This window comes from Moschus berezovskii, chromosome 27 (assembly GCF_049115385.1).
Source record: "Moschus berezovskii isolate FMDL1 chromosome 27, NW_MosBer_1.0, whole genome shotgun sequence".
Classification (NCBI taxonomy): Eukaryota; Metazoa; Chordata; class Mammalia; order Artiodactyla; family Moschidae; genus Moschus; species Moschus berezovskii.
Genome location: NC_142486.1, coordinates 2,771,614 through 2,784,385, shown reverse-complemented (window position 1 = coordinate 2,784,385; position 12,772 = coordinate 2,771,614). Strand labels below are relative to the sequence as shown.

Here is a 12,772-nt window from a genome sequence, read left to right as displayed (position 1 = left end):
AACAAAAACCCTCACTTCGGTATTGTATTGAGACAATGTTCTTTACAAAGATGTAATTTCCCCTTTTACTCCCTGAACCAGTCATTCTCAGTCTTCTGCTCCCCGGCTGCATGAAGTACATCCATCCTGGCAGGACAGTGCCGCTATCACACCCAGCATCTGAGATAACTGGAAATCCTGTCTCTTTCCTCAATCTTACGGCAAGCCACGGCATCTCAAGCAGCCGCCCTCACTCTGCCCTGCGTTTGGGCCAAGGATTTACTGCCTGGATAAGCTTCAGGGTCAAGAGGCAAAGGTTAAATGGCACATTAAATGCTTGATTAGTGAAACCCATGGAACCCAGGGAGGGTGAGGCAGAAGGTGTTCCAAGGACGTCTGCTCTTCACACACCTCTTCACACACATGGCACCCTGACCGCGCCAGAGGCGGACTTCTCTCCACCTCCATCTCCAACCACGTGGGTCTTGGCTACTGAGCCTGACACACCAGCCATGCCTGCTGGCCGCCCGGCCAGCGAAGCCGGGGGAAGGCACGCTGCTGGCCTGGCAGCAGGGTCAGGCTCTCTGGGAGTGACACTCAACAGCATCTCGCACCCAGAAAAGCTCAGTTTACCGCTGCGGTGGCTGGAAGCCTTGCTTGCATGCGCGCAGCTGGTTCCACTGCCTTGGACAGAGGGCCCCGGCGGGGGCTCTCACCGGTACCGAGTGTAGGGCGTGAGGTCTGGGATCTCCAGCGTCCGGGCGTCCGGCTCGTTCTCCTCCTCGCAGAGGGTGACCCACTCCTCCTCGTCCCCGATGGCGCCAACCTGCAGGATGGAGGGCCTGGGACCCGCTGGACTGCATGGGGCTGAGCCGCTGGCCAGCCCCTTATGCGAGGGGCGTTCAGTCCCGTAAGCGCACACCCCCACCCCCTGCTCTGCGCCTCTGAGACAGAGCCCCTCTGTCCCCAGGACTGGGTCTGAGGGTTTCAGTCACCAGCTCTCGGGCAGGGCCTGGGCACACCGGGCCCGGGGGACTCAGACCTAGGGCTCAGGACAGGACCTGCCTTCAGGTCCTTCGTCCCTGTGAACAGGGGACCACCTGGCAGAGAAGACCTGACCGTCCCCACGGAGGGTCCAGAGCCGTTTCCCCCGCTGCGCCTCCCACTTCCACCCCAACGCCTTCTGGCCGAACACACACTGGAGACGCCACCACTGGCTGGGCCACTGGAGGTCCCTGTGCAGGGGGCCCTGCTGCTGCCCTGGGAACTAGCTGAGACAATAAAGCCCGCCTCGGGGCACAGCTGATCCAACACCTTCTGTCCTGAACCCCATCTGTCCCCTCGTCCTGCCTGATGCTCTGCTTCCTGCTGATTTTAGCCCCTGTCCGTGAACTCCCATCTAGGCAGCTGCCTAGGCGGTATTTTCAGCCCTTCTAGGACCACTGGGCCTGACCCCGAGCCACACCTCTCCTGATCCCCATCCTCATCAAAGTGGCTTCTAGTTCTGCCTGAACTAGACACCGTGGGGTGTCGCCCGCACGGGGCCCTGACCTCCCCGCTTGCACTGCCTGCCCTGTGGACCAGTGGACCTGACCCCGCAAGAGAGCAATGGTGCGGGTGGGGGGCACTGGTCACAACCTGCCAGGGAAGCCCCTTGAGTTCTCTGCAGGTCCCTGCACCCCGTCCAGGCACGTGCGGGGCCTGTGCAGGCTCGGGGGCCTGGAGACACCTGCAGACAGAGGGCTGTGGGCACGGAGAGCCTCAGGCCAAGCAGGCAGTGCCGAGGTGGGCCGGCCAGGGCCCCGTGCAGGCGACACCCCACAGATGACTTCAGGGACAGCACAGGAAACGCGCTTGTGACGTCTGCAGAGAAACCAAGCTGGCAGGCGGTCATGGGAGGATGGCGTGAGGATTCAGAAGGACCTTGCTGGACTAGAGACGTGGAAGAGGAGAGACTGGAGACTGGAGACGTGAGCAAGCAGAAGGGACAGCACGCGTGGGGCCGGGCTGCGTGAGCCCCAGAGGGATGAACACAGAGCTCTAAACCCTCTCCATTCACAACGTGGAAACGGCTCGGCAGGTCCTCCGACAGTTAAACCCAGCACCACCATGTGACCCAGCAACCTCACTTCTGGGTCTACCCCCTGAGGAAGTGCAAGCTGGCTCTCCAACCTTTGTGCGCACAGGTTCACGGACACTCTGCTCACAGCAGCCCGGGGGGAAGCACGCAAGTGCCCGTAGAAGGTTGATAGGGAAACAGCGGTGTAGCCCCAGGACGGACGCTGCCCGGCTGTGGAAGGGGTGGAGTGCTGACCCCTGCCGCACCACGGGCGGGCCTTGAAGGCATGACGCCGAGAGGAACCGGACCCGGAGGCCACACGCTGTGTGATCCCATCTCAAAAAGCCCAGGACAGGTGGACCCGCAGGAACAGAAAGCAGATGGCTGGGCGCCAGGGCAGGGGAGGCGGGTGCGGCGGTGCCTCGGGAGCCTGGGAACGATTCAGCCCCAGGTCGGGGTGGAGGCTGGAGTGGAGGCACCAACCCGTGATCCGTACACTTTGACGTGGTCAACTTTACGTTCGCCACGAATTTTACCTCAGTGAGAACACATCAAAAGTACAAAAGGCTAAGAACATGGTGGGGAAAAGATCAGGATGTCAGAGCACATACTGAGCTTGGGGGGCAGCGAAACAGCGAGCAGCTGGAGGGGCAGGGACGTCCGGAGGAGGGCGGCTGGGGTCCGGGGCCTGGTGCTCAGGGGACCAGGTCTCCCCGGCTTCAGCATGTGACCCCACAGGAGGTGCTGCGGGTCGGCTGCGGGGCTTTTGTTCTGAGGAGCGTAGCCTACAACTGCAGGCCTGGGGTACCCAAGTCACATTTCCCCTCCTGTCTACCACTCTTTTTTAAAAGGCCTGGATTTGAACGGAGGCCACATCATCAGGGCTCGGGTGGGTGCTTCATGGCCCCGTGGACCCGCCGGCCATTCTCCCCATGGGCCCGTCTGTCGTGACTTGACAGCATCACACAGTCTCAACACCTGAACCTCCCGAAAACACGTCCGCCCTTGGCTCTTCTCCACGAAGCTGGCGATGTCCTTGGAATCTGGACCGAATCCGGGCCTTCAGGACCCCCCGCCCCCGAAACAGGCCACAGAAGGTGACGCCCTAGTTCTGTGTCCTCCAGCACCTTCTGCGAGCTCGGTGCAGGGCTGGCCATGCCCAGGCCCGCTCAGACACGGCGCGGCAAAGGTTCCCAGTGCTCGCGGACGAGGGAGCGGCCAGCGGCGAGGGGCTCGGGGCAAGCACCCGAGGGGCGGTCTGAAGCCGGGAGAGGCAGGGGGCCGCGAGGAGACGGAGACGGCCGCGTCGGGCGTGACGCTGGTCAGAAGGGCGACACGCGGCGACCCCCGGGCCTGCGGTTTCTGCAGCTTTGCACCTCGGTTGACAGGTCTGGGCCGGATCCTGATGCCCTAGACAGACGCCATCAGCGGACTTCAGACAGAGCGGCCTCGGGTGGGCTCACTCACAGGGTCCCGGCCTGCCTCCCGCTCGGGGAACGCAGTGTTCTGGGCCACGGCCGGCCCCGCAGCGGAGCCTCGAAGCTGCAGCAGAAGCCACCTGCGCACAGGCTGCGTCCTCACTGTCCGCCCACCCGGTCAGGGCCCTCCTTCCCGAGGCGTCTTTCCTGCTTGTTGTCCCTCGTCCCACAAGCCCCTGAGGGGGTTCGGGATCTGGCTCACCACTGAAGACCCAGGATCCCCAGTGGGGTCCAGCCCAAACTCGGGGCGACCAGTCGGTCGGTTTATTAACATACGGATGAATGTGTTAATACAAACAAACGTGCACAATTTCAAAGTCAGTGTTGAGACGAGCTGCCGAGCGCTGAGCTCCAGAACAAAGGACCACAGGGAACCTAACTGTGGCTCCAGACCTCGGGGTGGGGGGTCGAGTTTCCACAACAAGCGGTTTACACACAGAGTAAAGAGAGGAGGCCCTTCTCCTCGAGGAGTCGAGGCCTGTGTCTCCTGCTGGGCTCCTCCGGCTCTCCGCCTAGATTCCAAGACCGCCAGGAAGGAGTGTTCTATAAGCAACCAGAGCTCCCTAATGATGTGCTGGGCAGGGGGTGCGGAGGAATCCTTTAAAGATAAAACAATCAGAGCTCGGCGGGGAGGCTGGGATTTTGACAATTTTTTTTTTGCTTCTTTTTCTTTTAAAGCTAACAAACAGCACTTTGCAATACTTAAGACGAGAGCAGAGATGCCATACATCTCAAATGACGCTCGGCGGGGGGCGGTCGTGAGCATCCATGGGGAGCCCTGCGTCCGGGGATGAAGCCCCAGGAGTCCCGGCCTCCTGCCTCCTCTGGGTAGGGCTCTGGGCTGCTGCCCCCACCCCCAGCAGGCACTTGGCACCCGAGACCTGGGAGGCGGGGCTCCTTCAGACCCGCCTGCCCTTTGAATGCCTGGGGTCCCAGACCTTCCACCCCTGCTGAGTGGGTTTTTCATCAGCGTTGCCAACTTGCCTGTCCTGGGAGGCCCCTGCCTCTGAGAAGTCAGGTGGAAACCAGCCCGTCGGGCAGGAGCCCTGGCACCCCCGCCTCCGCGGCCCTGATGAGCTCAGCATCCCAGGGGCCGGGGATCAATGGCCACTCAGAGGAGAGGCGTTAACCTCGTCGTCCACAAGGGGACGGCGAGCAGATAGGGGGCACGTGGAACTGAGCTGTGGGCAGGGAGGGGAGAGCAGGAGGGGGCCCTGTTCTTATGCAGAGGGGAGGAGAGAGAAAGCTCCAGAATTCACGCCCTGGAAGCCTGCTGAGCCAAACTCCGGAGTCAGCAGGAAAACCCGCCTGTCCTGCAGCCTGTGGTCTTAGCGGCTCCCCACAGCCAGCGGCTCCCCACACCCAGCCACCCAGGGAGGCAGCTGGGCGCGCGGAGGAGTGGGGGTTGGATGGGCTGCCCCGCTGGCACCGCTGGCAGATCGCAGCACCACCAGGGCGGGACTCAAACCTGGACCGGGCTCAAGGCCAGTTTCCCAGGGGTCCGGGCAGCCTGCGTGCGACCCTAATGAGCTCCCCCGCCCACCCCGCACTGCCTGACGCCAGCTTGTGCGGAGGTTCCTGCTGGGAAGCAGCCCGAGGCCGGCTCCCTCCCTCCTCCTAACCTGATAGTTGGTGATTCATTTACTTTTTAGCGATTTCATATTTTCTGTCTTCAGAGGCCAGAGGACTGTGACGCGACCATTCCAGAGGCTCAGGGCTTTGCCTCTGGCCCCTGTACCAGTGAACAGCCCTGTCGTCCGCAGATTCGAGCCCGGCTCACCGCCCAGGCCCCAGGGGTGGCTCAGGGTCTCCTCCGCTGCCCAGCCTTCCTTCTCTTACCTCCCCCGGGTGCTGGGGTTTCAACTAGTTTATTCACATTCCCCCTGAAATATCCTCCTAAGAACCAGTTTTTCCATAAAGCTCCCCCTGTCCCAAGAAGAGGCTCCTCCTGGAAGCCACTGTGGGCCCAGGGCTGCCCCTGCACTGGGGGCCTCCCTTCCTTGAGTCCACAGGCCCACTGTGTGCGGCCCGAGCCCCCCACCCAGGAGCTGCTCTCTGACTCAGGGTGGGGAGGGAGGTGTGGGACCAGCCGCAACCCTGCCCTCTGCGTCTCCCTGGAGCTGCCGAGGGAGCCGGGCACCCAGCTCCCGCGCATCCCTCACGTCAAGCTGGCCTCCAGTGTCCCTCACGAGCGTCGGGGGGACGGTTCTGTGTCTGTCCCTTCTCTCCCCCAGACACACCCCCTCTCTAGGGCAAACAGTGAAGGAGGAAACAGACAGAACAGGCTCCATCTCGAAAGCAGGACTCCAGTCTGGGCCGGACTGTGGACTTTGAGCTCTAAGCCCAGTATCTATGGGAACGACATACCAACTGGAAAACCAGACCTCCCAGATGGAAGAGCCCCAGGGCTCATACCTAGATTCCCCATTGCCTAACAGAATACCCTAATTATCTGTGTAACCAAATAGAATCATAAATTCTACTATGCTTATTGGGGTATGACCACAGGCCTACTGATAACTGTCCCCTGTTAACTACCTAGGCTTAAGGCATATGAATCAGGGTTAACTTTGATCGTATCTTTCTCTTCCTTTGTTCAGACTAGCTTCAGGGAATTTGGGGAGGTGGGTTTGGGCACGTACACTTAGGGTATATAAGGTTTTCACAAAAACTGGTCGGGGTCCTTGGCTAAGGGGAGACTCTGCCTGGGGCCCGCCCGGTGTAATAAACTGCACTTCACCATCTGCATCGCCCTTCTGAGTGAGTTTGTTTCCCAGAACGCGTGGCTACTACAACAGGATTGCCCACAACTCCACGCACCCTGTGTGGGTGTCCTACCACTTGCTAAGATCCCGAGATGCCGGTGAGGGTTGGGCGCCATCACTGATGAAGTGCGGTGGGGTGGGAGTTGGGGGTGCTGGGAAAGGGTGGGAACCCAAGAAGCCGTGCCTCCTGCTCACATGATGTGGGCACCAGCTCCGAAGGCCCACTGGGAGACGCTGACGGGGGAAGTGTGCGACACGCTGGGACTCAGAGATGCAGGTTCTCAGGAACACAGTCCCCTCAGCAAGGCCTTGCAGGCCTCACACTGGCTCCGCTCCCATCACTGCCTGCTCATGCCCAACCACGCCGTGGCTCAGCCTTCCCCATGTGCACCAGCCACAGCGCTCGCTTCTGTATTGAAGACCCTGACACTGGGGCCTCGACCCTGCAGGGCCCGCCCCTCCCCGGGCAGCTGGGTCCTGGAGACAGCAAACGGCTCAGCCGTGAGCACGCCTCCCTGTGCAAACCAGCCAACCCAGAGCCCACCGCCCATGCCTCCTCCACAGGCTCCCACCCTCTGGGCCACCGTCCACCTGTCCTCTCCACCCTGGGCAGGTTCCACGTAACCGGGGACGGGCCCCGTGCCCTGGAGCCTGCGGGAACGATCCAAACCAGCCAGTCCTCAGCTGCCCACCCCGCCTTGTCCACGCCTTCCGCAGCAACCTCAGTGAGGCCTCCGGTCCGCACTGCCCCTCCCTCCCTCTGCCTCCAGCCGCCCTGGGGTCTCCCCGTGCGGCCCTGCCTGGCATTGCGGGACCCTCCTCTTGGGAACTGTGAGTAGATCTTTCCGAGGGCCGTCTCCTGACCCCCTGCCTTCACTCTACCCAAATAATAATAAAATTTACATTTTAAAACAACCGGGGCCATGCGCCTGTCACTCTGCCATTCTCTCTGCTTGGAGTGTCCTGCTCCCCATCAAACTACAAAAAGTCCGCCTCCTACCTGAAGCCCTCCTTGATTATCCCTCTCTGTTACCCATTTTCTTTCCAAGGCTGTCTTGGCAATGCTTTTTTTTTTTTTTGATAACAGTTCTCATAAGCCTCATTTTATTGATTATTACATCTCAATCATTCCTCCTACCCCCTCCCCCAGTTGTGGATTTCTGGAGGTGGGGAGTGAAAGCTTTCCGTCTTTGTAATCTAGTATGTGACATGAGTCCGGAAACCAATATGACAGTAGGGGCTCAATAAGTGTTTGCTGGATGAATGGATGACTGGAAGGACCAAATATAAAAGCTAATGACGGGAAAAATGAAACGTACAGGCAAATCTAAACTCCCAACAAGAGAATCAGGATGAAAGAATCTGAGCGATTCTCAAAAAGAACAGGAAAACATAACTCCCGTAAAATGTAATTCGGTTTGACAGGGGTGATTTATACGGACACTGACCTCTATTTCTTGAAAGTGACATTGGTCGTAAAGCGCTTCCCTCGGTTGTACTTGAGTTGTCCCTTAGGCTGCAGTATCTCCTTCTCCTGTGCTGTGTTAAAAAGTCCCATAATGGGAAGAACTAAAAGGATCTGATGGACTTAATGAACAAGAAAGCCACTTCAAACCATTCGTCTTGTACAGTCTTCCCACACAGGTCAAGAAATAAGAGAGGAAAAGTCATCACAAGGGTGTTATTACGGGCAATCAAGCAAACAATAAACACTGTGAAATATCCAAGTGTGTATGTCACTGTCACCCATCCCCGCGGCACGCACGCGCTCGGGCAGAGGCGCACACCGGAACCGAGCTGCTCCCATCTTGGCAACTCTATCTGACGGCCGAGCCACTCCTGAAGGAGCTGTCGGTGATGACAGCCCTCGTCTGCACACGTGACAGACCGCTCAGAAATAATGCTGCTCTTTCCCTTCCTATTATGAAAAAGAAACTCCACCACAGTGAAGGCTTATGACAGCTGAAACGCTGACAGACCCTGTCAGAAGGGCCGCAGACAGCACTGATGCCACCCACGACAAGGGAAGGAGGAGATAAAACCAGCGATTTAAAACCCCCAGCTCCAGAGCTCAAGGTGATGCGACAAAGAGGAACATCCAACCTGTGACCCTGCCAGAGACAGAACACGCCGTGGGAGGTGGCAGGCAGCCAGGTGGATGGATACACAGGCACAGGATGGACAGTCTCCTGGGGGCGGGCATCGGGAACGGCTGGATGTGGCCTGGTCCTGGTTCCATGTGAATAGATTCCCCCACCAGCTCCTGGATGCTCTGGACGCTTGGCTGACTCAAGCCGGGCCGGCTTCTGGCCGCGGGAACTGTTCCTCCCGACCAGCGCGGGCCACCTCAGTTCTCTGACCGGAGACCACGAAAGTCCAGCACCTCCCGAGCTGAGCGTCAGCAGGATGCTGCCCTCGGGTGAGCAGGTGGGCCCGGGCTGGCCTGGCGGCCGGCTTGACGGCAGTACCTTCTGGGCCGAGCCCTGCACTCTGCACAGCCCATCCCAGGAGCACTTCCAGGGCAAGCACTGTCCTTCCTCGGAGCCACGCCGCCGCAGGCCGCTCTCTCTGCGTCCCAACACTTGCCTTGACTTGCACAGCCTTCCCATCTGCTTGTGCTTATCAAGTGCTCAGCACACACGAGCCGGCGTGGAGACTCTTCACGTGCTGTCCTCCTCCCAGCGTTATCCTGAGGGAGCCAAGCCCCCGAGGCCACAGGACTCGTCTAGCTTTCTCTGGGGGAGTGTGTCGGCCAGCAGGAGAGGAAACAAAGGCGGGGCTTCCACTCTCTGCCTGGATCCAGTCCTCGGTGGGGTGGCGGGGAGACAGAGCCCCGTGCCCCCCAGCTCCTCTGCGGAAGGAAGGTGCATCTCCACCTGCCAGCCTTGCACCCTGCCGACCGCCTCGGGCCTCTGCAGGCGCCCTGCCCTGGGGCCCCGGCTGCTGGCCCTCCCGCCCCCGCTGCTCTTTAGTTACCAAGACCTGAACGCAGAGGCCGTGCTGTGTTTTATGAGCACGTAACACTCCCTGAAACCGCTCCCGTTGAGAAAATGGCTACTATTATGCACAAATACACACTAAGCAGACTTTTTTTTTCTTTCCTCTTTCTGATGGAAACTGTTTTTATCTGCACCCAGGCGCTACCACCAGCATCTTCATGGCAGAAAACCACGCTCAGAGCAGGCTCGGGAGCAGCTGGGGTGACTCTGGCTATTAGAGCTCAGCCCGCGGCTGTGATGGGAGTGGGAGTGCAGGGGCTCCGGGCAGGTGGGCAGGCGGGCACGGGAGCAGGGAGAACACGTGCCGTCTGCAGTCTCTCCTCTCCTGGTGTGCCGTGAAAATGTGGGAAGAGAGGCTGTGCTCACTCTCCAGTCAAAGGTTACTAATTAAGCGAACCATTACAGAGCCAGAGTTGGCTGGGAAAAACGCTGTTTACAATTTTATTAACCCACACCTGGGCATCAGCTTATTTCAGAGCCTTTCAAGGGGGCTCCTCCAGTGATGGGGTCTTTGATTCCACAGTTCACCGGCGACAACCCCAGAACACAGCCTTCTCGGCACACTTAAACAGCAGTCAGAATTTAAAAGAAACTTCTGCAAAGACATGGATCAGAGGAAGAAGCGCAGAGGCGGTCCCGTCACGAGGCATTTGGCAGAGGCTGCCCGGCTGCCCTCTGCCCTCCATGGCTAGCGGCCGTGGTCCCTGGGTGGTGGGCCAGGATGCCACCCCCTCTGTGGACCTCCGCAGCCACCTGAGCAGACTCAGGCCTCCTTGCTCAGCCTCTGCCAGCAGCCTGAGCAAACCTCTATAAATCACCCCCCTGCTTTCCATGCGATGAGTCGCTAAGTGGCCTACAGCTCACTGGCCTGCGTGCCCCTGAGCCTCGTTGCTCTGGGGATCCCAGCCCACGGCCAGGCACGGGGCAGGAGGCGGTGACCGCTTCTCGGATGAGCGGCCGGGTGAGCGCAGAGAGCGGCTGCCTGGGCTTGACCTACATCCATGCCAAGGGAATGAGGTGCAGAATGTTTCAGAAGGCTTCATAGACACCACTCATGGTCTCCAGGGCCCCAGTGTGCTGAGTTTAGGAAAGGTGGAGCCTGCCTGGGCCAGGGACTGTGCCCAGACATTCTCAGAGGAATAGTGGGGCTGCACCGAGGCTTCCTGTGGGGGCAACGTGACATGGACACGGCCTCCCCCTGCCCTGAGGCACTGACGGGCTTCTCAGAGGAGATGCTGCTCGTAAAGTCTCTTGGGTCCACAGAACACGGAACCAGGCACTTCCAGGATATGCAAACATGCCCACATGTCCTGACGCTCCAGCAGCCTGTGAGACAGCTGCTGTCAGTCCTGCTCTGCGGCGAGAGCGCATGAACAGACAACTCACCTGGAGCCACCCAGCGGGAGGGCAGAGCGGGGGCTCCAGGCCCAGCCTCTCTGGTCCCGAAGCCCGTGCTGAAGGCCTTTGAATCACCAGCAGGGTTGTTCTCCACAGCACGTGTCCTCGGGGGCCTTGTGCGTGGCCCCTCCCCGGGGGTGAGTCGGAGGACGATGCGTGGAACGTGACGACGGCCAGACAGCAGAGCTGATACAAGGAGAGGAGTGACGGGGTCTCTCGAAAGGGCTCAGAGGCTGCAGGTCTGTTCCGTCCCCGGACGCGGCCATGCGTGTATGAGCGGATGAGCGGGGCGGGTTGGAGTGTGTTCTGCCTTCAGTCTGAGATAACTGAACACCGGCCGAGCAATGAAGGGCCTTCCAAGACCTTTAAAGAGATGCCTGTTCATTCATTGTTATTATTATTTTTCCCTACTGTGCTGGGTTCACTGTTGCACACAGGCTTTCTCTAGCTGTGGTGCGTGGGGCTGCTCTCTGGACGTGGTGCGTGGGTTCTGCGCGGTGGCGGCTTCTCTCATTGTAGAGCTCGGATTCTCAGAGAACGGGCTCTGTAGCCGGGGCCCACAGGCTCGGCTGCTCTGCAGCACGTGGGATCTTCCCTGATCAGGGATCAAACCTGCGTCTCCTGCATTGGCAGGCGGGCTCTTTACCAGTGAGCCACCAGGGAAGCCCTCTTCACTGGGTTTTGAATAGACACAATGCTGTAACAGGCCTTCGAGGTTACTTAGGAGCAGTTCACAGATCAAAAGCAGGATTTGTTTGCCCCGAAGTGGACATCGTGCTAATCTTCATCACATCACTGTGAGATTTTCTTGGGATAACTTAGTATATGAAGGAAAACAAGGTCCAACTAATTCGATCAAGAGAATGGATGAGCACAGCGTAAACCCAGCGGAGGTCTGCTGATGGAGTCAGCGTGGAGGGTTGAGGAGAGTGGGATCTCGTCCACGAGCAGGAGGGGTCGTTACAGAGGCCGAGTGTGTGTCAGCTCTGGGACGGGGCTGGCTCAGGGGCCCCCAGGCACCAAGTGATGAAATGTCAACACTCATCCTCCAGTCTCCTCTTGACCAGGAAAAGCCTGTAATCCTTACCCCTGTGGTTTGGATCCAAGTTTCTCTTTATAGATGAACATTTACTCTCTAGGAACATTGGAACACAAATGGTTCGGATAACGAGTTTCAGGGGAAAACACTTCCTTTCTGGGTTTGAAGTTCCAACCGTCTGCACCACTACCAGAATTTTTAAGCTTGCTGAGTTAATATTAAAATATTTTAGACAAACTATTTTGAAGGGACTTCCAGTTCTGAAGATTCGGCAGACCAGATAACCTCCCGCCCGAGAGCCAGAGCAGAGCTGGACAGAGTGTGACAGACGCATGAGCCATGCACAGCGGAACATGCTGGGGAGAAAGGTACGTGCCTGGAGGCCGAGAGTGGAAAGTGAAGCTGCAGGCAAACTGGCCGTGAGATCTAAGCAAGCACTGACTGTAAGAAAAGATGCCAATAGGCATCACAGCCTTTGGAGATACAGAAAGAAAAGGTGGGACTGAAATGCTGGGCACAAGTATGACTCAACTGGAATTAAAGAATTTTAGAGAATCTTATATCACTGGGAGGAAGAGAGAGATAATGGCTAACTTTAGATTTTGATAACTTAAGTTTGCAAGCTAAAATTTTTAGGGCAGCCTTCACTCTTCCTTCCAGAAGCACAGTGCAAAGGAGCCTAGGTGGGACTGCTGCAGAGAAGGTGTCCAAGCAGGGAGGTCATCTCAGAGGATCGGCCACAGACGGGGGATTCAGCAAGTAAGTAAACAGAATGAGAGCACTGGGAGGAAAGGCAGGCTGGTGTCAGTGTGGAAGTGGCGGACTGAGCAAAGGGACGGTGCTGGACTGCACGCGTCCCTGGTGGCTCAGACAGTAAAGAATCCGCCTGCAGTGTGGGAGGCCTGGGCTTCATCCCTGGGTCGGGAAGAGCCCCTGGAGAAGGGAACGGCTGCCCACTCCAGTATTCTTGCCTGGAGAATCCCATGGACAGAGGAGCCTGGTGGGCTACAGTCCATGGGGTTGCAAAGAGTTAAACACGACTGAGCAACAAACAC

General features: G+C 58.6%; 1 protein-coding gene across 5 annotated transcripts in view; it reads right to left on the bottom strand.

Annotated features, from left to right (window-relative positions):
- The window catches only part of SDK1 (sidekick cell adhesion molecule 1), a 728,747-nt gene that overhangs the window by 82,223 nt on the left and 633,752 nt on the right, over positions 1–12,772 (bottom strand). For 4 of the 5 annotated variants that reach the window (XM_055410402.2, XM_055410400.2, XM_055410403.2 and 1 more), the window contains exon 23: positions 696–805. In XM_055410402.2, the coding sequence (XP_055266377.2) occupies positions 696–805 (110 nt within the window). The remainder of the gene's footprint in view (positions 1–695; positions 806–12,772) is intronic. The other variant, XM_055410401.2, reaches the window with a different exon arrangement.